Here is a 27,915-nt window from a genome sequence, read left to right as displayed (position 1 = left end):
TTTATTTTTTTTTTGTTTGTTTGTGTTTCATCCACCCATTTGCCCTACAAATGGTTACATTCAATTGAAATATTTAGTCGTCGAAGAGTTGTTACGCTAAACAATTCGTTTGGTAATTCGTTTCTTAAATTGATTCAGCTTCCGTAGAAACAATTACGGTAATTATTGAATATACTAAGTATACACATATGTGCATACGTATGTATGTATGTATGCGTATACGACAAATAAGAACAAATAAAAATAATTATTCTATCAGCATTTACATCAAAACTCTTGTCACATTTGGTAATCAAGCCACCTGAGTACATAACTACAACTTACCTAAACAATGTGAGTTAATCAGTATCTTGAATAAGTTTAAAGTGTTAATTCGTTGTCATTACTTAAAAGAACGGTAAATGTAATTTGATTGGCTGTGAAGTGAAATAAAAGTTAAATAATTAAAAACTAAATGAAATCAATTTAATAATAACAGAAAGTCGTTGCGTAAATCAGAATGGCCTCGAACGGCAATGGTTTTTCCCGAAATTCGAGTAGCTCTCAATTGTCAAATGGTTCTACAACTGTGCTGAAATATGAAAAATCGTCATGCTTGTTCTGCAATGAATGGTTCGATTCACAAACGTTTACGGTAAGTGACTCAACCATAGTAAAATAAGTAATTATTGTTATCTACCAGCGTTGCCACCGGTAATTTTAAAAAATTTTTATAGATCGGTGTGATATATTGTATATATCTCAACCGATTGTTCAGATAAGAATATTTTCGTAATTTCTGCCCACTTTTTGACGGCTAGAGGTTTCAAATTTCAGGAAATGCTTACGCATATAGCATATATTGTTTTCTGAAAAAGTCATAGAGATCGGTTGTATATATATTATATACCCCATATAAACTCTTATTTCTGCCCCCTTTTTAACGGCTAGAAGCTTCAAATTTCATCAAATACTTACGTTTACGTTATATATTGTTGAGATATTCTTTGATTCATTGTCATAGTTTTTCGTGCAGACCACAAAAACAGTGAAACTTTGCATCCTCACACAAAGTAGCTACACTCAGAGAAAATCGCCGTTCTAAATTCCAGCACCACCGGACTCAATTCAAGCTTTTCATGTTCTTACTTTTTTGCTCTTGAAAAACGAACGAGCTGTTCTTAAAACAACAAACTTGTTCTAGAACTGACACCATTTTCTTGAAAAGACAACGGCTGTTCTTAAATTATGAACAATGTTCTTAAATTAAGTTCAAGAAGAAAGAAACGGTAAAATTCGTCTGCACTACAATGTTAAATACAACATTTGGCACGAGCTACCAAGCAGTTGTAGTGGCCCAGCGGCTATGATGTTGCGGTTGCCATCGTGTGGCGCCCTGAATTTTTTAAAAGAATTTTTTTATGTTCCATTTTTTTAACTCTTATTATACCTTTCATGAACATGAAATGGTATATTAACTTTGGTCCGATATTTGTAACGTTGAGAAATATAGAAGATAGGCTCACAATTAAGTATACCGAATTGATCAGGGCGACGAACTGAGTTGATATAGCCATGTCCGTCTGTCCGTTCGTGTTTGAACGCAAACTACTCAAATTTTGAGATATCTCAATGAAATTTGGCACAAGGATGTATTTTTGTATTATATTAGACATTTATCTGATCCGGTAGGATCGGACCACTATAACATATATCTCCCATACAACCGCTCGTTCAGATAAGACGATATTTAGAAAGTATAAACGTGAAACTCGGTGATATATATTCTAATATATCATAGAAGATATCTTGAAAAAATCACTTTGATCGGAGATATATAGTTATATCCAATACAACCGATCGTTCAGATAGAAAGATTTTTGGCCATTTCTCCCTTAATTTCCAATGTAAAAACGTTAAACTTGGTGATATTTATTACAATATATCATAGATCGGAGCTATATATAATATATATTCCATACAACCGGTCGTTCAGTAAAGGGGGTATTTTGCCATTTTTTATTTTATATTTATCTTAAAAATCATCATATATTTCTTATATTATACATCCAATTATTTGGAGATTACGAACGGGATAAGATTATTGTTCAGCCCCATTCATGAAAGGTATGAAGTCTTCGGCACAGCCGAAGACAGTCCCGTCCTTACTTGTTTTTCGTTCAGTTCCATTCACATATGCATCAATACCCAACTGGTCATAAAATACGAACGGTGTGCTTGGAAAAACTGTTCTTAAAACAAGCCCATCGGTCACGAGTTAAGAAAAAACGTACTTAACACAACGTCAACGTTTTGTCAACGAATGTTCTTAATTTTGAACTTGTTTCGTTCGTTTTAGAACAATTTTTTCTGAGTCTACCTATGATTTATTTCATATTTATCTTAAAAATTGCTTAGGTATGTACATCTGTTCACTATATATTTCATATCTTATACAGCCGATTATTTGGATATTGCGAATGGGATAAGATCCCCAGCCCCATTTATGAAAGGTATGTAGTCTTCGGCACAGTCTCGTCGTTACTTGTTTTTTCTTTTAATTTTTGAAAAACATCAAATTTTAATTTAAAATTTTTAAATAATTCTATCAAAGTTTTTCTAATGTGTTTTCTTGTTTTGTAAAATGATAATGTAAAACAAATTTACGTAAATTCCATAAAACGATAATCACCTGTGCTACTACAGAAGCATTTTTCTAAGAAGCTGTCATGGCATAAATACACCTGGCCTTCCAAGCCACTGCCAAGGGTCAACTTTTCTCAGGTATTTTAGTGTAAGTTGTTCCTCCACTTGAGTGGGGGCTAAACAAATTAGTATCTATTCGGAGAGCTAGCGGCTAATAACGGCATGAAATAAGTTCAATATCTCGAGCAACTTTCGCGGAAACTTCTTAGCCTGAAAAGCCATACGAAGAGGGCTATATAGTATTCGAAGTCCAGCTGCCCATCGGTGGTCTAGTCCAGCTAGGATGGTCCTAGGTTAAGTTGAGTTGAATTGACCGATGCTTGAGAGTCTCACATAGACTGAATAAGTCCATATTATTTCCAGAAACCTTATAAAAAACCAGTACCTAAGTTTTAAAATTACTCCCTTCTACTTGTTGCTTCTAGATCTGATAGCTGTGTCACTCTTAATATGAGCACAAAACGTGCTCGAAAATTTAAAAGCATGTGATGCCAAAAGGCAGTGCCTGTCTGAATACGCATCATAAGCCTACAGTCCTCTCTTTTAAGTGAGAGTTACATTTTTGTCTAAGTTCTTTAGACTTGTACAAGATTTTCGACACTTTGCAGTACCGCACTTAATTGAACGCAACTCTCTCCTTTCAATCTCGCTCAATCCGATTGGGAGGTCTACAGTACAAGCTTTTTCATTTCTGCCATTTCCATGTGGTTTTACAATCAGCTAAGTAAACTTTGGAAGTATAGAGAGAGCTCTCTGAGCGGAAGTGGATGTCACGCAGTCTTACGAAATTATTTAATGCATCATCAAAGGGGAATCAAACGGGCAGAGAGAAAATGAGATGGCTCTAGGAGGGCTCCAAAAGAAAAGTTCTCCGGAAGACTTATGGTCTTTTTGACGCAGCTATGACGATAGTCAGCGATTAAAACCTCAAAAGGCTTCGCTGGCCATGGTATAGGAATGGACGAAGACGCCTCGGCCAAGAAAGTATTTTAGTCAAAACAGCACTTTAGAAGCAGAGGATGCGGAAGACCTCCAATGAGTTGGGAACGGCAGGTGGAGGAAGACTTGACCTCACTTGGTGCTCCCAATCATCAGCGTTATTTTAAGCAAAATCGAAATGGTTCTGATTTCTTTCCAAGTGCATTTCTCCTACCAGAGTTACTACCGCTCAACCTAACTCGCTGTTACCCTCGAGATTACGGTTAACGTTAAGTTTACGTTGTACATATATCTTGTTTATTATTATGGTTTTGACTTGTTATGGCCTCGTCTCATGTTCATAAGCTTTGATGCAAAATCGAAAATCGTTACAATCGCTCAAGATGTTGCATTTATATTCATAAAAGAACTTCTGACAAATCAATGGAAACTTATTTCGTCTTGCCGATTAGCATAAAAAGTCTCTTAATGTGCTGTTATAAACATTACCGCTATACTAGGATAATACTTGTTAACATATTTTGTCTCCGATTCATTTGTTAAAATGCGTTTTTTAATTGTGAAAAATGTTAGAAAAGTACCAAGGACTGGGAAAAATAATTTGACTTGCAAAATCTGAAAGCACTCAAGGACAAAACAAATGTGAAATTCTTCTTCTTATGCTTTGCTTGCAACAAAAGTTGAAAGTTGGCAACTTTTGATATCAGATGGCGCTAGTGATGCGCTATTTGTCGCTCTCCACGCAAAAATATTCAATGTACTAAGCTGTCAGATCACGATCCTGCGGCAAAAATCTTATGTGACGGGGCTACGGTTATATTACCAGTTCCTCTCTTCTTCTTCTTATTTCTAGATGGTTGGGATTATGGAAACTGTGCCGACCACTGTTGCGGTAGCGGATCACGGCTAACGCTACTTAGATAAAAGGAGTTAAATTCAAAATCTCGCAAAAATTCCAAAATTTTTCTGGAAGTTTTCACATTAGGAGAATTTAATCGTTTAGTGGGAACACTGGCTCATATGAACTTACTATTGGTAATTAAAATAAAGTAAACAAATTTTAATGATTAATCAATCTTAATGTGGTTTATAAAAATAAAGTTCGGATGAGATTATTGTGCTGGGGTGTGATTATTGTCAATTAAGGGTATACATTTAACTTGGGCCTTAGCAGTCATGTCCCTTATCTGTAATTTGAATTTTTTAGGCCAAGGTCTAACAAATAGTCCAATAAAGAATTGATAACATAAGATAGCATTGCATAAAATAAAAGTAGAAATTAACATAACGGTAACAAAATATTGTGACATAGCTTGATCTAGCAGAACAAAACATAGCATAACATAACATATGCGATACAATAAATCGTTTACATTGCAACCATTAGGCTGCCTTTTTATGCTCAAAAAAACCTTTCGACCTTAGCTGTATTGGTCCCATGTGTTTTATGGCAGACAAATAACACAATCTATCAAACTCAGTATATTTGCTTGCAGCTTAAAAAAAAACGTATGTTAATTTTCAGACCCTTCGTACAGATCATTTTCAGTGGGGGTTCCGAAAATTCAGAGCCGTAACAAAATCCTCAAATCCCTCGCTGGCAGTACTTGGGGAAAAGATAAAGAAACGCTCATGACTACATACAAAGCAATTAGCCAGCCGATTACGTGCTACGCGTCACCCATATGGTCGCCAAGCCTAAAAATCACCCACTGGAAGAAACTACAGGCCTGCCAAAATACTGCTCTCAGAATCGCAACGGGCTGTCTTCTTATGTCCCCAGAACACCATCTGCATAATGAGGCGAGAATACTCCCCATCAGGGAGAGAAATGAGATGCTGACCAAACAGTTCCTGTTGAATACCCAGAAATCTGGGCATCCCAACAGACATCTGTTTGATGAACCAGCACCGCCTAGGGGCTAAAGGAGTCATCTCCGTAAGCATTTTGAGGAAATACGGCACCTGAGAACCCAGCCGTATGAAGTGAAAAAACACAAGCAGGTCCTTGGTGAACTCCATAAACAGGCGTCGGACCTTTATGCCGGGAATTGCCCGGTGAATCCAGTACTTAACGAAAATTATCCAAAACTTGCGGAAGAGGAACGCATACTCCCCAGGGAAACGCGTGTCACTCTTGCTCAACTTCGTTCTGGATACTGTAACAGGTTAAACTCTTACCTATCCAGAATCAACCCCGACATACAAAATGTATGCCCCGCTTGCAATGTGTCCCCACATGACACCAACCATCTTTTCAATTGTAATGTGGGACCAACGCCTCTAACACCCCTTTCCTTATGGTCCACCCCTGTTGAAACGGCAAGTTTCCTTGGACTTCCGTTAGAGGATATTGATGACAATTTGTGATCGGTCGCGGCTATTAGGTGGGGCGAGCATTGCTACAACAACAACATTAACAACATCATTTTCAGTGAACATACTTATAGTCCAGCAAGTCTTAGTTATTTTTTATTTTCACCCAAAGATTAAAAGGATTTTGGCCAGGTTGTACAAAATCTAGAAGAGTTACAAGAGTCACTTCGTGCATCTGTAGTTTATTGCTTGTGAGTTTATAGGTGGTAAACAAGTAGTAAATTCTAGAAGGAGAAACGCCTAGAAGTATGCCGACGAGGAAACCGAAGAGTATAAAAGCAGCACCAGCTGAGGCATGGACAAACAGTTTGATTTAAGCAAGCTATTGGTTGTAAAGTATCAGTGTTATTGTGAAGTACTTTAATAAAGACCATTTTGCATTATTGAATACTGGAGTTATTTATTCAACAGTTTAGCGATACGAACGTTAGTAGAAGGTGTAAACTAAGCGGAGTTTCCCTAAATTCGTTACAATATGAAATGTAACTTATTTTATAAGAACCAATATACCTTAGAAAATGCGGCTTAAACTATTCAGAATGCTGCACACTCGGCCCAAGGACACTTTACGACCAGTTTGCCCTTTAAATGCAAAATAATAAGCAACCTATAGGTTCATAAGTTTTCTCAGAAATATTTATCTGTGTGATGCCATCTTGCCGAAAAATACCGTGGTTACTTTAGCTTCTCCCAATCTGACCTACCATTTTAAACCCCTCGAGCTACTTACTAACTTATATTTATTATATATTTAGGTTTAAGTAGATTTACAAACCGCGTCAGACAGAATAGTTTATTGAATATTTCTTGGCGCAATTAACTTTGCGTCGTGCTTCTACATATTTTATGCCTAACTGCATCTGCAAGGCAGATGAATTTTCACTGAGCTTTTCATGGCAGCAGTACACTCGAAGTGTGTACCAAATCACTGCGAGGGGCGACCACGTTAAGAAAAACGTTTTCTAATTTTAAAAAAATCGTGCATAAACATACATATGTATGCCCGTAAGAAGGTACACTTCTTTGGCATCATTAAAATGTATCGTAAGTCCTAATCTAGGCAAAGGGCTACCTATATATCACATTTCAGGCAAATCGAACCGTGAAATGAGTTTGTTCGAATAGATCGGTCCCTGGTCCATTTACAGGATGAAACTTCACAGAAGACTCTCCAGGTTGCTGTAATGCTTTCCTCTAACTTTGAATAGAATCGGCGGAATTGTTTCGAAGTCCATACTACCAACACACTAGAGGTTTACGCCGATCACCTTATCGGCGGCGGTGGCGTAGGCTCTATTATATACCGGCGGCATTGGCGTGGGCGGCGCGTCGGGCTACGCCGGTGTTCTTACTTTAAAAAGCTTGATTTTTCTGTTTAAAAAAATAATATTTAGGAAAGGTTGATGTTTGTATGTATTTAAGGAAATCAACGTGTTGGCCATTTCGGAAAGATCCGGGGTTTTTGCCTCAAGATGTCGCAGACCGCTCAAACATTTTCAGGAGTAGCTCCTTGCTGAGGGATTGTCCCTCGTTCGCTTACTCCAGGGAGGCTTCGAACCTAATCCCGGTCTTTGGAATTGGCACTGCTGCGTCTGCTGAAAAGAAATAGAGATACATAAAATAGTCACACTTTTGTCTGTATATCTCGTGCAAAGCGTAGTTTCACCTAGGGTTAACTCCTAATAATCGTCGCGAACACAATTCCTTTAAATCATTTGTGGCTCCTTGGCGACCGCGCACAAAGGCGACTTACGGTTGCTATTAATGGTCTTTTAATACTCATGACTCTCGTGGTACAGGGCGCCTCCAGTTGTTTCGGCTGTTCCTAAGAGCTATTCCCGATGTGCGAACAGTAGCAATCCCGACCACCAGTCTCTACCATGCCTCCTGACCCTCACACCATATACCAGCACAGACGCTATAAAACTGCGACTTCGAACTCATACCTTCGTTGACGTCACTTTCCTAGAAGCTCTAGGTGTTCAAAAGGGGCTCCAAAGACTTTCCAACGGATGCTTTGTCGCGCTATGCTGCCGAGCTACGCCAGAGAAACACCTTGAAACGTTAGGGAGTGACTATTCGGCCAAAGATGCCGCCCTCGAAATCATAAGCAGTCTAAGTGGATGTCATTCCGTAATGGGTGAAAATCGTATAATCTTCGGCGCATCTACATACATAATTAAAATTTTACAAGGACCCTGGATAAAATTTTTAAAATGTAGACCAAAGTTTGCAGACGTTTGTGTTCACAACATTGATTTCAATAGTCTTCGTTAAATCCACACGATATTTTAGAATGAAAGTCGACCGATTTTAAGTTGAAAGATGTTAACTTCTGTTTTCCGGCCTTATGATATAAGAGCTCATTATGGATGACCGCGTAGCTTCAGTTTTCAGACTAGTTCGACTGTCCACTAAGTTAGGGTAGTAGAACACACGGTCCTTAGTTCGACTGTCTTGGGAAAGCTTTTCCTTCACCACTTTGAGTGTTCTTGCGAAGGACAACGCTTCACCTGGTAAATATATGTGCCTACATATTCACATTTGTAAAAGGAGCCGTAACGTGTAGGTGATATTTAAACTTGGTTGATAGGCTATAATCAATGTGATTCACTCCAAGGGACTAGTTTTGGATAGGGCCGCCAACTCTCAAACTGGGAGACTTGGGTGTTGAAGGATTAAGTGTGAAAATCAAAATTAACATTTCAGACCCTATTGTATAGTTTCGCAAATAGACAACAGATGTTTAAATGTAAGCCCAAGTGATTTTTCAAACCCTTATACGTACATATATCCTCAAGTTAAGTATGAGGTAAGAATCATTTCAAAGGAGTGTGTATGCCCCTGGAACCTACTAAAGAATTTTGCGTCACTGATTTCGCTTATTCTTTCAGCCAAATTTGTTTTAAATCGGCACCTTTTTTGGTTAATTTGCTTTTTTTTAACAACTTGAGGACAATTTGAAAACATGTTCGCCTTGGGTCATTTTATTTGAATTCATTGTTCATTATTAATTCAAAAAAAAAAAATATGCAAAGTGAGCATATAAATTTATTAGATATATGTACCTATAACTTTTCTATTAGTGTTTTGTTTTAATAGCTTGGTGAATTTGGTGATGCAAAGTCCGTGTTAAGCTGACATCGAAAGCGCCTGTTTTTTTAAATAACTTTTGAACAGTTATAAAGAGTTAAATTTCGCAATTAGTTTCTTATAACTGGCAGTGATGCGCATCCGTTGACACCACTTTCGACCATATCCGACCAATTTTCGACATGAACAATAAATGGCCTAAACAGTCTTAAACGAGTAGAAAATATAGTAACGCGCCGGACGCCGCCGCCGCCGCCGCCGTCGCACCGATATTTTTGACATTCGGCGGCGGCGTGCGAAAAACGACCCTAATCGGCGGCGGCGGCGGCGTATATCTCTACAACTTACATATATACCAATATATGTACATTAGAGCGGGTCAAATTTATTATTGAAAAGGCACATCCAGTTTCTGAATCTATGGGTCATACTGAGTAATATTGTCCATGGGACCATAGGTCTGAAATGAATTTTGAGCCTCCCTATGGTCCCATCGACAATATTACACAGTATGGCCCATAGATTCAGAAACTGGATGTGCACCTGAAGTTCTTTCCCCCATTTTTCCCCATACAATTTAACCCGCCCTGATGTACATCCTTCTTAATATATATATCTAGATTAAATCTCCTTAGTGCACAAACATTAGCATACTTGTACAAAAATTCATACAAACATTCCAAGTATTTTTCATCCTTAACCACATAAATATTTTTAACACGCATAACTATGTGCATATGTCAAACTGATATGAAATGAAAATACATACATATATACCTACCTATAAATGCACTTCCGAAACCCAATAACGCTAGCGAATACTGGCGGTTTTCACCATTCAATCTTGCTGAATTATGCATACATATACATACATTTGTCACGCATAAAGTGATGGAGTGAAAGTCCCACTCAAAGCAAGTTTGATCATACATTACAAAGCGAAAAACCACACGAATTCAATCTGCTACTTTGTGTTAAAACCTGTTACTTTTGTATTGCATCTTAGAATTTTTCTCTCAGCATTTTTCCATAACGCGCCTAATAAGTAAAACTTCAAAGATTTTTTCTAAATTTTCAAAGTTGCTTTGTCCGTACATTGAACCCAGGACATTCGGTGTAGTAGGCCAAGCACGCTAACACCACACCACGACGGCTGCTACTATAAACCACTGATAGGAATAACGGCCACCCTAATGTACATGTCAAACAAATGCAGGCCAACTTTTGATAAACTTTAGCAATTTTTAGAGATAAACAATTTGGCAGCAATAAAAAGCCATGCCTGTTATGGAATGCGGATCTTTGTTGGATTTGGAATATTTAACTAAATGCTAGCGATTTAAATAATGTCTAGAGTATTCCAGTACTTCTCAGCATTGAAGCAATCAGAAAGTTTAATCCTTTGAGTATGTTTGTTACTTTATTACCTGGATGGCCTAGAAGGTTCAATGTGGGTTATATTGAGTAAATTGCTTCCGAGGTGGTCGGGCTATTAGGAACTTGATGGTAAGTGTTACCGGAAGGTAGCTGATCTATATCCAATAAAGGAGCATAAACATCGGCAATGCTCCCCAACACCTTTGGGGAGTGTCTTTATTGCTACAAAAATAACAACGCCAGCTGTAGGGACATACTGATCTCGATTACAATCAGCAGTGTGTAGGAAAGCTACCTGCATTTAAAAAGAGAAGCAAACACGCCATTCCGGGCGAGGTGAAAACTCTATTTTAAAGTTTGATATATAAGGTAATTTTTAAAGGCTAGTCCAACTTTCGTTAGATACGTTCAAGTTTCCGGCAGACTGATGCGATATATTAAATTTATTCTAGGGAAACTAATACAAGCAGGCAGACTTAACCATTTTGAAACAATATTTTACTAGCGAATGTAGTTTCTGGCCCCAGCGGCCAGCACACTCTGCACATTCTTGCCCTAATGAAAAATCAATAAAAGTGGGTTTGGATGTGAACGAGACGAAGGCGAAATACGTGATATAATCAAGAATTACGTGACATCTCCAGCATTACATAAGATGCAAACCCCAGTGGTTTAGGGGTTAGAATATACCCGCGTTAGGTATGCCTGTCGTAAGAGGCGACTAAAATACAAAATACATTGAAGGGGTTGTCAGCGTAATATATAGCTTCTCCAACCCAATTGTCAATCCGTGACGAATCCTGTTGCATTGCGCGATAGCCTAGAAGGTCGCATTTAATAATACCAAATCGTTTCCGAGATGGTCGGGCTTGGTACCGGATCGTATCCGATCTGCATCCGGCAAAAGGCCATCATCGTCGATAACACTCCCCAAGGCCTTCGGCGAGTGTCCTTATCGCTACAACAACAACAACATACAAATTAAAATCTATAAGCACTTTGAACGAAGGTTGACTTTTTTCACTAACTCTGAAAATAATGTATGCGTGGAAAAAAAGTGAATGCCATTCCTGAAAACAGGTGCTTCTTTGAACTAAGTGGTCCATTATTAACAATAATGGTGCTCTATAAGGCTCTTATTACATGCATTCTGCTAACGGTATAGACACTGTCAATGGGAGGCCCTTACTGACCAACTTGTTGAATCCGTTCTAATACCAAGCTGGTAAACCTATTGTAACCGCAAAACGTGGGCGGTCCTTTTGATAATAGATCGCCACGGAAACAATTTGTTTTTTTATCCCTTTAGAATAAGTTGGTTAGTTAGCGGCAACAGACCGCTAAAACGCTTGAAAATTTTTCTGGAAGATTAATGTTTTCTCCGTATTCATGATGGTGGGTTTCGGAGGAAATCTTATGATGATCTATACGGGCTATATGCATATCAGAACATAGTGCCATGCGCATTTGTGCTATCGGTAAGCAGGGAAGGGGACTGGCGTGTGTTGTAACGTGACGGCAGAAATGATCTATACAATTAGGCGCCAAATAATAACGGCTACTTATGGTAATAACGTTGATAACATTTTATGTCGCCTGCAGATCGAAATTAGGAAAGTTGTAGACAATAAAAATGTTGATAATACAATCGCAAAAAGCCTATTCGATTCAATCTTACTTTTTATTTAATTCTTTTACAGGAGCATCTCATTCATTGCGGTCAAGTTCTTGAACAATGCCCTAATGGCTGCAATGCGTTTATGCCGCGTATACGCATGCGCACACATCTAAAAGAATGTCCACGCTCCAAAGCACAACAGTCGCATTCGAACAGCCTGGAACGACTCGACCAATTTGTGGACAATCGCGTGACACAAATTGAAAAAGATTTAAGCGCTTTGCGTTCGGTGCTCAACGAAGAAATTGGACAGCGTTTGCATTTGATTACGGATGTTGGAAATTTACGCAAATACAATCAAGTGTTGGAAGATTGGAAACAAGATGCGGATGATAATGTGAATAACATAAAATCATTGCTAAGTGAAGAGATTGTACAAAGGCAGTATGAAGTTAGTGAGGCATACAAAGATAATGTGGCAAATTATGAAACTATAAAGGTGGGTAAAAGTAAATTTTTTCGGTCATATATGTACATATTTAGGTTAAATTCAAATTTGTAAACTTGTAGAAAACCAAAACCGATTTACAAAATGAAATTAATGCGTTGGAAGAAAATATCAAACAAATATCCATGGAGGTGGTTGAGCATGTAAACCATTTGAATGACAACACCATGAAATTGGAGGATCTCATTTTGGAAAATGAGAAGAAAAATCTGTGAGTGGCTATTGAAGTTCTAAAACAAGATCCAACCAAATCTTATTATTTATTTTCAGTAACTAAACTTTGTTGTTAGGCTGGCTTTAGGTCAACTTTCGTAAAAATAAAACACAAGTGTTTTTCTTTTCTAACCAATATATTTGGTACCAAACTCCGCGTCACACAGGGCAGACGTGAAAATTAATTTTTACCCTGAGGACGGTTACCGTGGAGTAACCGAAATATATTGGTTAGAAAAGAAAAACACTTGTGTTTTATTTTTACGAAAGTTGACCTAAAGCCAGCCTAACAACAAAGTTTAGTTACATAAAGGTCGCCAAATAATTTTATTTTCAGTAACAAATTCATCGAAATCGAAGATTTTCTAAATGCCATAAATAATGACTTGAAAACGAATTCCAAGCAAGCAAACCTGGATCTGGAAGTGAAGAGCATGAAGAATATCGTTTGCGAAACAGAAGAGCGATGTGAAAAGTTAGAGATTATTGTAAATCAAATCAATACAAAACTGCATCAGACCATGCAAACAGTAGCGGATTTGGAAAATCATTTAGCTACACAACAAAGGCTTGGAAGCCTACAAAATACAAGAGGTGAAGAGGCTCGAAAATTTTCTTCGTTAAATTGTATTTAATATATATTTAAAATCTCTTATAAAGGTCACTTAGTTTGGCGCATCAAAGATTATTCGAAAAAACTGGAGGATGCGAAGCATTATGACACTATTTTGCATAGCGCTATGTTTTCGAATAAACCATATGGATATGCATTGCGCGTAAGTTAACGCCCTCTACTGTCACCATTAACAAGTTTTGAGCAAGTCAATAATCCTTTAGCCTTACCTTGACCAGGCGTATCTTCGATATCATCATTGTGATATTTGACCCCAAAAACAAGCACAGTGGAAAGCTCAGTGTGTTCACAAAACCACCTTGTGGGCCCAAAAGTGGTCTGAATAGAAAAAAGTTATAAGAAACTCTCGTTAAAAAGGATTCGGTTACAAAAAAGTAAGCGGTTCCTAAATGTAAACGGTTCCAAAAATGAAATCTGGCCCAGAAAGAGGACCAAGAAAGTAACCGCTTCCAAAACAGTAGCCGTTTCCTTAGAAGTAACCGGTTCCAAAAATTGAAACGGTTCTAAAAAATTAACCGGTTATAAAAAATAGTCTTTTTTAAAAATGTAATCGGTTCCAAAAAGTGACCAGTTCCGAAAAAGTTCTCGGCTCCAAAAAGCAACCGGTTCTAAAAAACCGATCGGCTCCAAAATAATCTTGTATTCAAAGTTCAGTTAATGTAAAAAAATAACCCGTACAAAATAAGTACCTTGTCGCTTTCAAAAACGATTCCAATTAATAATCGGTTCTAAAAGCAGTAATAAGTTGCTATCAAAATAACAACGGCTCGAGAGAAGTAAGCGTTTCCAAGAAAGAAACCGGTCTTAGAAAAGTAAGCGGTCTATGATAATGGATGCAAAAGATTAACTGGTCAATAGAGAATTGACCAGTTCCTCGAACCAGTAACCAGTTCTAGATACACAGTTGAGTTTCATTAAGACCAGTTCATCAGAAGTAATCGGTTTCAACAAAGTAATTTGCGAACCGGTTCAAAACAAGTAGCCACCAGCTCCGAATCGGAAACTCCAAGGGATTTTATATCGTTCAACACTTTGGACCTCCTCCTCCTAAACGCGCTGCCTTCTTTGGATTAGATAAAGATGAAAAACGTAAATGAGGACAAGACGAAGTACATGCTGTAATCCAAGAATCAGCGCATTTGCGACTTGGCAGCCACGCCACAAGTGCTACTTTGGACTGAGTAGGTAATTATAAAATAAATTCCTCTCTCGACAAACAAAAATCACGCTCCGCAAGTCGCTCATCATACCTGTCCTGATATATGGCTCGGAATCATGGACGGTGTCGAGAGAAGATGAGCCCCCCCATTGGGTTGGGGGCTTAGAATATACCCGAGGCAGGTATGCATCGTAAGAGGCGACTAAAAACCAAATTGATTCAAGGGGTTGTGTAGCGTAACCCTTTCAACGTGTTGCCAGCGCAATATATACATAGCTTATCCAATCCAATCGTCAACCTCACCTACCCGTGGCAAATTCTGTTTCTTTAACAGCCTATGCTCTGGCGACCCCAAGTTCCTTATGGATCTAGGGGTGGAGGGCGAGATGGCCTTGAAGGTTTCATGTTGCAAAGGACCGTCAACATGGATAACACTCCCCAAGGCACTCAGGGCGTGTCCTAATCGTTACAATAACAACAACAGAAAACATGAGATGGCTGGAGTGTTCGAGAGAAAAGTTCTCCGGAAGATATATGGTTCTGCCTGCAACACCGACGGCGAGTATCAAAGTAGATAAAATGATGAGCTGTATGAGCTCTACGCAGATTAGAAGAAGCGAGTAAAACACAAGGGCTTCGATGGCTATGTCATGTTATGCGAATGAACAATGAGGCTCCTGCCAAGAAATTATTTGAGTCGACACCGCAGTTTGGAAGCAGAGGAAGAAGGAGACCTCTACTGAGTTAGGTGAGGCAGGTGGATGAAGACTTGACCACTCTTGCGTCAGTTATCGCGAAACAGAAATATCGCTTAGGCGGTTAAGCACCAATTACTAAATGAATGAACTTGGTCCCTTTTTCTCGAAAAATTTTGACGAGTTTTACCGATGCTGATAGTCATGTGTCGTATATGGATCCGGTAAATTCCGGAAAATAGCACTATTAAAGTACTTTCACTTTGAAAAGTCTAGGTCATCCAACACTCTCCCTTTGTGAGGAACTTGCGGTATGAATAGGATTCGTCACGGTGGCTGAGGTTGACTATTGGGCTCAATAAGCTATAAATTGAGCTGGCGGCTCCTTGGACCTTCTCTACCTCTGATCTACCCAATGCAGCTACTGGATCTTGATCCGTTTGTCAATGTCACTGTAAAGCTCAAACAGCCCTTCGATGAATATTCTACGCGTAGACCACCATAAATCTTTTGAAGTAATTTTTTTTAGACAACTCCCAGAGCCCTGTTTACAGGGTTTAGGCTCAGAGAGTTTGTCGACTGTATTTGCCTAGAATGAGACCACGAGCTATCTGTGCAAGAATGACGTAAGGAACTGTAGCTGCTACTTGCGGGTATATTTCCCGTAGAAAAGCACTGTTAATTTTAAATTGGCTGGCGAGCGTTCCTAGCTTAGGCACCGGGAGCATCCTACTCAATTTCCATGCAACTAACAAAGATCGATACCTTTTGTAAGATACCTTACTCCAATAGAACTACAAATTTGTAAGGGACTACAAATTTGCAGACTTTGCAAATGCTTCTCTTTATGAAAAGCGAGGAGCGCATTTATTGAGCTCTTTTGCAGTCTTCTATTGACCCGATGAGCACCGTAGTATGCTAAATTAATTACCAACGGAACGAGTTTCCTTCGTGTGTTACGTTGGGTTAAGATATAAAACTTTAAGGTTGTCCAACTCATTCTTCCTTAAAGTTTATGATCGATTAGGCCAGTCTATGCCATCAAATCATAGATGATGGATATACAAAATATCTCTGTGCCAATTAAATTGATTATTATAAAACACCTTACATTTTTTTTACACCATACTTATCTATCGCCTATCCCACCAAATTTCAGGCAGAAATCCATGCAATAGAAGTCTGCGGAGAGGCTCAAGATCGAAGAGCATCTACATTATGTCGGACAGCCAGGCAGCCCTGCGTGCCTTGCAATGACTGCACTGAAATCTTTAATGACCTGGGAGCCAAAAACAAGGATTTGTTAGGACGGGTTCCCGGACATCAGGGACATGAAGGTAAAGAACATGCAGTTACCTAGCTAAGCAGGGTGATATAACAGCATTTTATGGTCCAGAGCCCTTTGTGGACCTACAAAAGCACACAGCAGGGAAACTATAAGTAACTGCGAAACTAAAGAATTCAGACGTCACTGGATTGACTGCTCAGGCCAAAGACAGGTCAAACTGCTTATACTTCCGGCAACGAAAGTATCAGTCAAACTCATTAATCTAAGCAGGGAGGACCTAAGAACTCTCACTGGGTACTATATGGGACACTGTGGTCTACGATATCACCTAAGTTAAATCTATCCGATACTCAAATTTATCGTTTCTGTGACCTGGAGGTTGAAACGCCGGTTCATATTCTGTGCAAATGCGTCCCTCTGGCTAGGCAGAGAATCCATTTAGGTGGTGTGACTCTTAATCCCTATGTCATATGGAGTAAAAAGCCTGAAGAGGTATTTAGATACATCCAAAGCCTCCACATACAAAATAAGGCTGAAAGGTCATGCACAATAGATCTGCACAAAGGTCACAGTGCTTCCTAATAATAATAGATCGCCTTCAGAATTTTAGCAATTACTTTTTTATAAGAAATACGACTAGTAATAATACATCTAAGTAATAAATATACTTCCAGCTTGACATTCTCCCAAATGGCAAGGGCACTTGGAAGGGTCGCAATTTGATTGCTTGCCTTAACGTCATCGCTGGCGAGTATGATGCTCTACTGCCTTGGCCGTGTCGTTTGCAAGCCGATATCATCATACGTGATCAACACTGCAGCAGCGAGGATGCACAAGATTATGTTAAAACAATTTTAGTACGCAAGAAAAATGATGAATTCATACAAAATAATCAATATTTTCATATACCGCATAAAGTCATAATGAGTCGCAATTATTTGCGAAATGATTGTCTGTACATAGAGGTTCGTGTGCTGAAGAATCCCTAGCTTAAGTTCCATTTAGTAGTTTACTTCCCGCTTGAAAATTTAGAAAAAAATAAGTAAGTCTTCATATTTGTAAGCTACATAGTTAAGTATTCTATGTACACAAATACTAAAAATAAATATTTTTTCTCATTTTAAAAAATTAAAATTTTCATCTGTAGAAACTTTTTTGTTTTATTGCGCTAATTGGTGGCTAGGTTAGGAAAACTTGATAAGGCACACATCGAATGTGGAAATATTTTCCGAAGAATCGACGTAAACTGGTCAGCTAGGCATAAGGAGACTTAATGATTCGACCTCACCATCCTTCGTAGTATGGATGATGGAGGTTTCGAACTCAAAACTCAGCTCCTGTAAATTGAGAAACATGTCCTGGTAACTATCGCCATGTGCATATTTTGTAATTTTCCTCTAAAATCAAAAATATGTTTAAAGCCATATTGGCCTGTCTCACAACCCTGTAGTAAATGCAGTAACTAATGGTACCAATTTCTGGTTCAGAACTATACCTAAAGTACATAAGTACTAGTTCGATAGTAACTAGATTTTCTCTAGTTCAAAAATCGGCAGTTTGTATCGTGTAGACGGTGTTAAACCGATCCAGGGATATGCTTTTAAAGGGCGGTCGAAGCTCGGCAATGCAGAATTGTCGAATTGTTCGAATTTTTACCTGGATCAAAACTATCTTAAAAAGGGAGACGATATTTTCAACGCAGATATTTATGGAATTTGGAACTATGGAAAAAGGGGATAAAATCGTATTAGAAGCAGCATGTCGAATAACGGCTTGGTTCGGAACCAACGACATTGTACCCACAAAAGAAACATATCTCAACTGTAAATTTTCACACTAGTTCAGAAGTACTAAAAAACCAACTAGTTCTGAAGTGGAAATTTTTATCTACTTCGGAACTATAGAAAAGGTAAACAGCGGGGACAATTTCCACCCCCTAGGACATCGTCATGATAAATTCGCCATTTTAAAGCATGTAAAAGAGATGGGGGCGAAAATAGCAAGGGTTCCGAATGCACTAGAGGCGCCCCAGTTTTGAACTAGAGATTTCCCTAACGGGTATTGAATACATGTAAATCATTCGCAACAATGCAAATTTCTCAAAACTTGGTCTAGGACTCCGTTCGAAATTTACACTTTAACGTATCTATATAACCTACGACATTGTCATTGACCACTACCTGGGAAGTTAGTTAAATACCGATGCCTAGATTCTAAATTCCATATGCATTTTCTAATTACTTACGCCACACGTGACACCTTTTGTAAAAATGTCACGGTCGGTTGAACTAAGTATACATTTTCAATGACTAGTTACTTAATAATCGATGCATTGTTTAGGGCTCTAAGCTGTGTTCAAAGTTTCAAGTATCTAGGTTATTGGGAAGTTACCTTAAAGTCAGCCCCAAACTTTTATATTCACACGAGAATTAGTGAACAGGGCACGCCGCCGTGTGCTATACATTTTTTATCTAAGTGTTAACGGTATCGACGAGACTTATTGTCGCATTATCACAACAAAGTTACCGATTGCTTCTATGTGTTATAAATTAACTAACGATAACAGGGGTTATCAATGAGTTATCAATTTTTATATAGAATTACAGAAAATTACAAATTACAAAAAATTTAGCGAATATTTATCCGAGAAATGTCGATAAGCTTGCAAAAATTATCGATTTGTTATCAAAAAGTTATCGATACGTTCAATTAAGGGGCATGTAATTAAAAAACAATCACTTTGCTACAAGTTATCGAAATGTTATCAATTATTATCGGAATAATATCAAAAAGTTAGAGATTATTTATCAAAAAGTTATGACATGAAATGGTTGAATGCGTTACAAACAGTCGTAGGAGAGCGGGTTCGAGTACCACTTCCGGGAGAAAAAGGCTTTGAAGAGATTTACAAGATATAATCGAAACAGCTGCCGCCTTAACCGTCCTGATGTCACGTTGCTTTAATTTTTTACAAATTATTAAATAATAAATGGTTATCGATAGCGACACTATCACTGAGTTATCGATTAGTTATTGTCGAGTCTTCGGGTTATTATATTTTATTATTATTGTTTTCTCATCAGCTTCTTATCGAGGGATTCTCGACGTAATATGGACTTCATAAACTGTACATTCGTTGAATATTAAAACTATGAGTCACCTTGGTGTTCATGCTCTTTTTTCCTTTGATTTGCGAGATGGAATATACGTGTTTTATGTCAACCACGGACGACATCTGCAAGAAAGATACTCTCCATTATCGTTTCTGATGGAAATTTAAAGTATTATAAATGCATAAAGTATTTAATTTTATTATTTATTTTTATTGCTTAAACCATGAAGTTTGTATATTTATAATTAGAATGTGTGTATGTATGCACTTTTGATTTTGAAATAGTTTTTTTAAGGCAGATCATTAACGTCATTCCAAATTCGTAATAGTAATAGCATAGTTTTTTATGTTTAAATACATATAGTATAGATAAAGTTATATAACTTTCAATAAAGAAATGCATGTTGGCATTGTCATTAGATTTACGAAACATGGAATCGATTTACGTAGCATAACAACAATCTAATTTATTTGAGATTCTGCAGCAGAGATTGTCCAATATTTATATGACATAACATTGGTATATTTTTTTACTTGTAACATCTAATATATCAAACCCTAACAGTAATTTTTGTGTAATTAGCGAAAAAAGAATTACAGGAGTGTCTTTTGAAAACTGTCTTCTGTAAAATTTTGTTTCTGCTGCTTACACTGAAGTTGCTGTTAGGTCTCTATTTGTTAAATTATTTAGATTATTCATTCAGCATATTTCTACAATGTAAATTGTAATGGGTTTCGAATATGAATATAAAAAAAAATGATGTTTGTATGATAGGAATACTTGTCATATTGAATAAGAATAAGAACTGGCTTAATGTATGTTTACAGTTTTCACATTTGCTTTGAAACGCATTGTCAGTTGTTAATACCAATTTTTGTGGTTTTTTTTTGTTTCACATTCAGGATTATAAAAAATTATTAAAAATAGTATTCTCTTGTAAACTTTGTACGACATAAGTAATACTAATATTTTTTGTTTTATATATTTCTATGGATTAAGCGCTAATTTGGCATTTAGGAAGAACGTTGTTCGCCAATGAGAGCATATAGAGCGTGTTTGTAATGGCCCGATGTGTCTCCCTGTGTCGCAAGATAATTGGTAAAGTTATTAAAAAAGTTTTACTATAAAATAAAAATTTTTAACTTACCTTGATCCAGCTCTTCAGACTCTTGCCGTACATGCGCTCAAATTGGGCCTTAATATCAGCTAAATCGATCTATAAGTAAGCGATTATGAAAAGTAAAAAAGATTTAGTGCAAATATTTGTCTGGTTCAATAATTTTAAATATTTCAACTCACCTCAGAACGTGTAATAATTACGCGTATTAATTGTTTATCATTCGTACCAATACCGGCCATACTCTTGTGAAGGCGTGACGCAAAATATTCGGTTTTGTTGGTGACACATTTATAAATAGCGCACAGACCTTCCATTATATCACCGGAGAACTCTTTGCGTATGGCTTTCTCCAATGTGTGACCAGTCATTTTTTCATATTCTTGGAATATCTGCAAATATATAAGATTTAGTTAGCGCGTCTATGATTTGTTAGTGCATACTGTTAACTATTAAACCCTGCAGAGTTCGTTTATTTGTTTACTTTCTTTACACTGCGCTCAAGTGGCACAATGAAACCCGCCTAACGCTGCTCGTTTTTTATATTTTTTTATACTTAGTTGAGCATAGCTCACAGAGTATATTAACTTTGATTGGCAAACGGTTGGTTGTACAAGTATAAAGGAATCGAGATAGATATAGACTTCCATATATCAAAATCTTCCAGGATCCGTCCGTCCGCCGTTAACACGATAACTTGAGTAAATTTTGAGGTATCTTGATGAAATTTGGTATGTAGGTTCCTGGGAACTCATCTCAGATCGCTATTTAAAATGAACGATATCGGACTATTATAACCACGCCCACTTTTTCGATATCGAAAATTTCGAAAAACCGAAAAAGTGCGATAGTTCATTACCAAAGACGGATAAAGCGATGAAACTTGGTAGGTGAGTTGAACTTATGACGCAGAATAGACTAGTAAAATTTTTGGACCATGGGCGTGGCACCGCCTACTTTTAAAAGAAGGTAATTTAAAAGTTTTGCAAGCTGTAATTTTGCAGTCTTTGAAGATATCATGATCAAATTTGGCAGGAACTTTCCTCCTATTACTATATACATATATGCTTAATAAAAATTTGCAAAATCGGAGAACGACCACGCCCACTTTTAAATAAAAATTTTTTTAAGTCAAATTTTAACAACAAATTTAATATCTCTACAGTATATAAGCAAATTATGTCAACATTCAACTCCAGTAATGATATGGTGCAACAAAATACAAAAATAAAAGAAAATTTCAAAATGGGCATGGCTCCGTCCTTTTTCATTTAATTTGTCTAGGATACTTTTAATGCCATATGTCGAACAAAACAGTACCAATCCTTGTGAAATTTGGTAGTGGCTTAGATTCTAGGACGATAACGGTTTTCTGTGAAAAAGGGCGAAATTGGTTGAAGCCACCCCCAGTTTTTATACACAGTCGCCCGTCTGTCCTTCCGCTCGACCGTTAACACGATAACTTGAGCAAAAATCGATATATATTTACTAAACTCAGTTCACGTACTTATCTGAACTCACTTTGTATTGGTGTAAAAAATGGGCGAAATCCGACTATGACCACGCCCTCTTTTTCGATATCGAAAATTACGAAAAATTAAAAAAATGCCATAATTCTATACCAAATACGGAAAAAGGGACGAAACATGGTAATTGGATTGGTTTATTGACGCAAAATATAACTTTAGAAAAAAACTTTGTAAAATGGGTGTGACCCCTACCTTATTAAGTAGAAGAATATGAAAAAGTTCTGCAGGGCGGAATCAAAAGCCCTTGAAATCTTGGCATGAATACTGTTCGTGGTATCGTTTGATACCCATATTTAATTTAATTTAATTTATTTGGATTAAAGTCGACACAGACACAATGCGGTCGACTACTAAGATATATAAAACATAAAATTAATGTTATAATTAAAAATATTTAAATTCAACCATACATAGGAAAGAAAGTACAAAATATCAGGCCAGACGTGACAGTATTAAATTATGCAACTCGGAAAACGAACATTCAAAACTGATGCAGTTATACAAGTTGTTGTAGTGCGAACACCAACTTCGCAGTGGATTATTTTTGGCAAAATTTTGCCGGCAAAGTGGTAAATAAAAAGGCACAAAGTGCCTGGACGTTCTACCAGGAACAGCAAAATTTAGTCGACTAACAAGATCAGATGAGTCGATCTCGCCCATAATGAGCTTGTGAATGAACATTACCCCGAGTAAAGTTCTTCGATTTTCTAAAGTTGGCAGATTTATAAGGAGAAGCCTATTTCTATATGGTGGCAAATGCACACTAGAATCCCAGTTAAGACCACGTAGTGCAAATATAATGAATTGCTTCTGTACTGACTCAATACGCTTTATAAAGTTTTGATACCCTGGGCACCAGACACACGAACAATACTCTAAGATTGGTCGTATCCAACGATGTGTAGAGGGTCTTAGTCAGATACGGATCATTAAACTCCTTAGCCCATCGCTTCACAAAACCGAGTATACCCGTTGCTTTGCTTACCATTGATGAGATATGCGTATTAAAAGTCAGTTTAGGATCAAAAAGAACGCCTAGATCACTTACGACAGATATACGCTCCAAAGGCGTGCTGTTTAACGTATACGATGTCAAACTTGGCTTCACTCGGTGAAATGTCATTAGTTTACACTTCGAGCAATTCAAAACTAGTAAATTTGCAGTACACCAACATTGAAATGAGTCCAAGTCTGCCTGAAGAAACTCCACACGGGAAGACTCCGAAGGCAAGTATGAGTAACAAAGTTTAACATCATCTGCACACATAAGAGTTCGGGAATGTATGAGAGTTTGTGGTAAGTCATTTATAAACAAGGTAAAAAGTAACGGACCCAAATGACTACCCTGAGGCACGCCAGACGTTACATCAAACAACCTAGAAAAGCTGTTTTTAAACAAAACTTGTTGAGTCCGATTCGCGAGATAGCTTTCGAGCCATGCAAGCAAATGCTTTGGAAATCCAAGTAAATCAAGTTTGTAAACTAAAAGCTCATGATTGACAGAGTCAAACGCTTTACTGAAGTCGGTATAGATCACATCCGTTTGCCTATTGTTTAAAAATCCATCCATTACAAAAGAAGTAAACTCTAGCAAGTTGGTAGTAGTTGATCTACGCGGCACAAAACCATGCTGACAGGGCGATAATATGGAGCTACACATGTGTTGAAGTTGACATGTAATTATTCGCTCAAATGTTTTGGGAATAGCTGAAAGCTTAGCTATACCTCTATAGTTCTCGATACTAGACCTACTACCTTTTTTGTGTAAAGGTATAATAAATGATTTCTTCCAAATCAATGGAAAAGTGGCAGATTCCACAGATAATTGGAATAATTTATGTATCGGCTCAGATAAGTTAACTGCACAGTATTTGAGTACACAACTAGGAACACCATCTGGACCCGGAGAAAAAATCGGTTTCAAACCGAGAAGGCTCTGAAGAACAGTATTCTTATCAATTACTGGATTAGGAATGCAATTAAAACTTTCCAAGTTGTAGGAGTGTTGACCGGGTTGAAAACGTACAACAAATTCTAGAGTAAGCCCTGGTCCACCTTTATGGCGATATCCCCAAATGGCGTCCACCTATAGAACTATGGCTCACTCCCTCTTAAAATACTCTTTAATACCTTCCATTTGATACACATATTATACAAACACATTCCAGGGTTACCCTAGGTTCATTTTCCTACATGGTGATTTTTCTCTATTTTGTCTCCATAGCTCTCAGCTGAGTATGTAATGTTCGGTTACACCCGAACTTAGCCTTCCTTACTTGTTTTTATTTAATTTTATTTTATATATATTTTTTTTTAATTTTAATTGTTGTTAATTAAATATCGACTACAATACCAACTTTGGTTTACCTGCATATCAAGAATCTTCTATCGCTCAATCTATCCTTTGCTAATGACTCTCCCATTACTTCCTCGCTTCCCTTCCCACTTTCTCCCACAAAATCCATATACCCTCCTTTCTAACTCTCACTCCCTCAACCTTTCTTCCCTCTTTCATACGCCTCTCCTTTAGAAACCACAAATTTGATATCTTTCGAATAAAGCGGCCTGGTTTAAACTCCGAAAAGTGAACCCCGTAGAAATACTAAAAGCGAGAGTAACAAGAGGAGTGAGTGAATGCTATCGCGAGTTGACAAAGGAAGCGAGACACTTTTTCAGGAAGAACAAGTAAGGAAGGGTAAGTTCGGGTGTAACCGAACATTACAATACTCAGCTGAGAGTTTAGCTGCGTTGGTTTCGTAGATGGTTTATAAGTGGTTTTTAATTCCATATCACATACGTTTGAGAAATATCGACCAAATTGTAGACCAAAGGCGTTTTTGGAAAGATTTTCCTTCGTCCTTAGTGAAATAAGGGAAAATCACCATGTAGGAAAATCAACCTAGGGTAAGCCCAGAATGTGTTTGTTTGACATGGGTATCAAATTAAAGGCATTAATCAGTATTTTAAAAGGGAGTGGGCCTTAGTTCTATAGGTGGACGCTCTTTTGGAGATATTGCCATAAAGTTGGACCAGGGGTGACTCTAGAATGTGTTTGTGCGATATGGGTATCGAACTAAAGGTATTAATGAGGAGTGGCCCGTAGTTGTATATGCGAAGGCGTTTTCGAGATATGGACCGAAATGTGGACCAGGGTGACCCATAACATCATCTGTCAGGTACCGCTAATTTATTTATATATGTAATACCACGAACAGTATTCCTGCCAAGATTCCAAGGGCTTTTGATTTCGGCCTGCAGAACTTTTTCATTTTCTTCTACTTAATATGGTAGGTGTCACACCCATTTTACAAAGTTTTTTTCTAAAGTTATATTTTGCGTCAAAAAAACAATCCATGTTTCATCCCTTTTTTCGTATTTGGTATAGAATTATGGCACTTGTTTCATTTCTCGAAATTTTCGATAACGAAAAAGTGGACGTGGGCATAGTCGGATTTCGGTCATTTTTTATACAAAGATAAAGTGAGTTCAGATAAGTACGTGAACTAAGTTTAGTAAAGATATGTATATCGATTTTTGCTCAAGTTGTCGTGTTAACGGCCGAGCGGATGTACAGACTTACTAAATTTCACAAGGATGTGCAAATTTTGTTCGACTTATGGCATTAAAAGTATTCTAGACAAATTAAATGAAAAAGGGCGGAGCCACGCCAATTTTGAAATGTTCTTATATTTTTGTATTTTGTTGCACCATATCATTACTGGAGTTGAATGTTCACATAATTACTTATGTATATAATGTAAAGATATTCAATTTATTGTTAATATATGACTCTTAAAAATTTTGTTTAAAAAAGTGGGCGTGTTCGTCATCCGATTTTGCTAATTTTTATTAATTTAAATTAATTAATTTTATTATTTATATTATTATATAGTAATAGGAGTAACGTTCCTGCCAAATTTCATCATGACATCTTCAACGGATGCCAAATTACAGTTGGCAAAAGTTTTAAATTACCTTCTTTTGAACGTGAGCGGTGCCACGCTCATTGTTCAAAATTTTACTAATTTTCTATTCTGCGTCATAAGGTCAACCCATCTATCAAGTTTCATCGCTTTATCCGTCTTTGGTAATTATCGCACTTTTTCGGTTTTTCGAAATTTTCGATATCGAAAATGTGGGCGTGGTTATAGTCCAATTTCATTTGAAATAGCGATCTGAGATGACTGCCCAGGAACTAGCATACAAATATTCATTAAGATACCTCAAAATTTAATCAAGTTATCGTGTTAACGGACAGACGTACGGACGGACATGGCTAAATGAATTTCTTTTTTCGCCCAGATCATTTTGATACATATAAGTCTATATCTATCTCGATCAGTTTATGCCGTTACGGGGTACCGTTATGCGAACAAAATTAATATACTCTGTGACCTCTGCTCAGCTGGGTATAAAAAGCAGAGGCAGAAAGGCGTGAGTGCGAGGAGCTTGAGTTTCTAGGCACCAGGAATAACCCCCGAACATTTTACCAAAAATCTTGGAAAAACCTGCGAAAAAAGAATCGACATACATCACCTCTTCGTCGATGTTAAAGCCGCCTTCCACAGCACGAAGGGTGGTGTCCTATCCCCACTTTTATTTAACTTCTACATATCAAAGCTACCTTCACCACCAGAAGGAGTTACTATCGTTTCCTACGCCGATGGCTGCACAATAATGTCCACAGGCCCAGGCCCACAGATCGATGAGCTTTGTAACAGAATAAACGGCTATCTCCCTGATCTCTCCAGTTTTTTCGCCTCGCGAAACCTGGCATTATCACCGACTAAATCCTCCGCGACCTTACTTACAACATGGACGTCCCAAATGTCGACCATTTTGAACATCCACGTCGATCGCACTCCGCTGCCGACTGTCCTACTCCCCAAAATCTTGGGTGTGGCGTTTGATCAGGATCTACATTTTGGTGAGCATGCAGCCGCAATTGTACCGAAAATCCAGAGCCGTAATAAAATACTCAAATCTCTTGCTGGCAGTACTTGGGGAAAAGATAAAGAAACGCTCATTACCTCTTACAAAGCAATTGGCCCGCCGATTGCATGCTACGTTTCCCCGAATTGGTCGCCAAGCCTAAAGACCACTCACTGGAAGAAGCTAGAGGCCTGCCAAAATACTGCCCTCAGAACCACCACGTGTTGTGTTCTTATGTCCCCAGAACACCATCTACATAATGAGGCGAGAATACTCCCCATCAGGGAGAGAAATGAGATGCTAAACAAACAGTTCGTGTTGAATACCCAGAATCCTGGGCATCCCAGCAGACATCTGATTGATAAGCCAACACCGTCCAGGGGCTTAAGGAGTCATCACCGTAAGCATTATGAGGAAAGACGGCACCTGAGAACTCAGCCGTGTGAAGCCAAAAACACAAAGCAGATCCTCAGCGAACTCCATAAACAGGCGTCGGCCCTTTATTCCAGGAATTACCCGGTGAATCCAGTACTCAAAGAACAGTTCCCAAAACTTGCGGAAGAGGAACGCATACTCCCCAGGGAAACGCTAGTCAGTCTAGCTCAGCTTCGATCTGGATACTGTAACAGGTTAAACTCT

The 27,915-nt window shown here is 37.8% G+C and overlaps 2 protein-coding genes across 7 annotated transcripts in view; one reads left to right on the top strand and one right to left on the bottom strand.

Moving 5' to 3' along the window:
- The first annotated feature begins 66 nt into the window (after positions 1 to 66).
- Positions 67 to 17,719, top strand: Traf-like (TNF-receptor-associated factor-like). 5 transcript variants are annotated; one of them, XM_067780494.1, is made up of 8 exons: positions 77 to 158; positions 260 to 333; positions 479 to 634; positions 12,171 to 12,587; positions 12,659 to 12,807; positions 13,147 to 13,403; positions 13,470 to 13,585; positions 17,260 to 17,719. In XM_067780494.1, exons 3-8 carry the CDS (start codon positions 500 to 502, stop codon positions 17,572 to 17,574), a joined length of 1,389 nt encoding a protein of 462 aa, XP_067636595.1. In that variant the 5' UTR covers positions 77 to 158; positions 260 to 333; positions 479 to 499; the 3' UTR covers positions 17,575 to 17,719. The 5 variants fall into 5 exon arrangements, with proteins under 5 accessions (XP_067636592.1, XP_067636595.1, XP_067636593.1 ...); XM_067780492.1 differs by having other exon boundaries at positions 80 to 158; positions 394 to 634; XM_067780491.1 differs by having other exon boundaries at positions 67 to 158; positions 260 to 634.
- A 2,168-nt stretch (positions 17,720 to 19,887) lies between these two features.
- Positions 19,888 to 27,915, bottom strand: part of AnxB11 (Annexin B11) — a 63,703-nt gene continuing 55,675 nt past the window's right edge. For both annotated transcript variants that reach the window (XM_067785052.1, XM_067785053.1), the window contains 3 exons: positions 20,998 to 21,207; positions 20,846 to 20,914; positions 19,888 to 20,777 (listed from right to left, as the gene is read on the bottom strand). In XM_067785052.1, coding sequence (XP_067641153.1) covers positions 20,712 to 20,777; positions 20,846 to 20,914; positions 20,998 to 21,207 — 345 coding nt within the window. In that variant the 3' untranslated portion in view covers positions 19,888 to 20,711. The remainder of the gene's footprint in view (positions 20,778 to 20,845; positions 20,915 to 20,997; positions 21,208 to 27,915) is intronic.

Source organism: Eurosta solidaginis, chromosome 4, assembly GCF_040869045.1.
Source record: "Eurosta solidaginis isolate ZX-2024a chromosome 4, ASM4086904v1, whole genome shotgun sequence".
NCBI classification, from domain to species: Eukaryota; Metazoa; Arthropoda; class Insecta; order Diptera; family Tephritidae; genus Eurosta; species Eurosta solidaginis.
The sequence above is the reverse complement of the archived record's forward strand: the minus strand, read 5'-3'. Positions and strand labels throughout refer to the sequence as shown.

Excerpts from the sequence above, each read along its gene's own strand:
- Traf-like (XM_067780491.1), top strand. The coding sequence starts at position 500 with ATGGCCTCGAACGGCAATGGTTTTTCCCGAAATTCGAGTAGCTCTCAA. Across the intron at positions 12,808-13,146 it reads GAAAATGAGAAGAAAAATCT|TAACAAATTCATCGAAATCG; the intron begins GTGAGTGGCTAT and ends TTTTATTTTCAG. Across the intron at positions 13,404-13,469 it reads AAGCCTACAAAATACAAGAG|GTCACTTAGTTTGGCGCATC; the intron begins GTGAAGAGGCTC and ends TCTCTTATAAAG.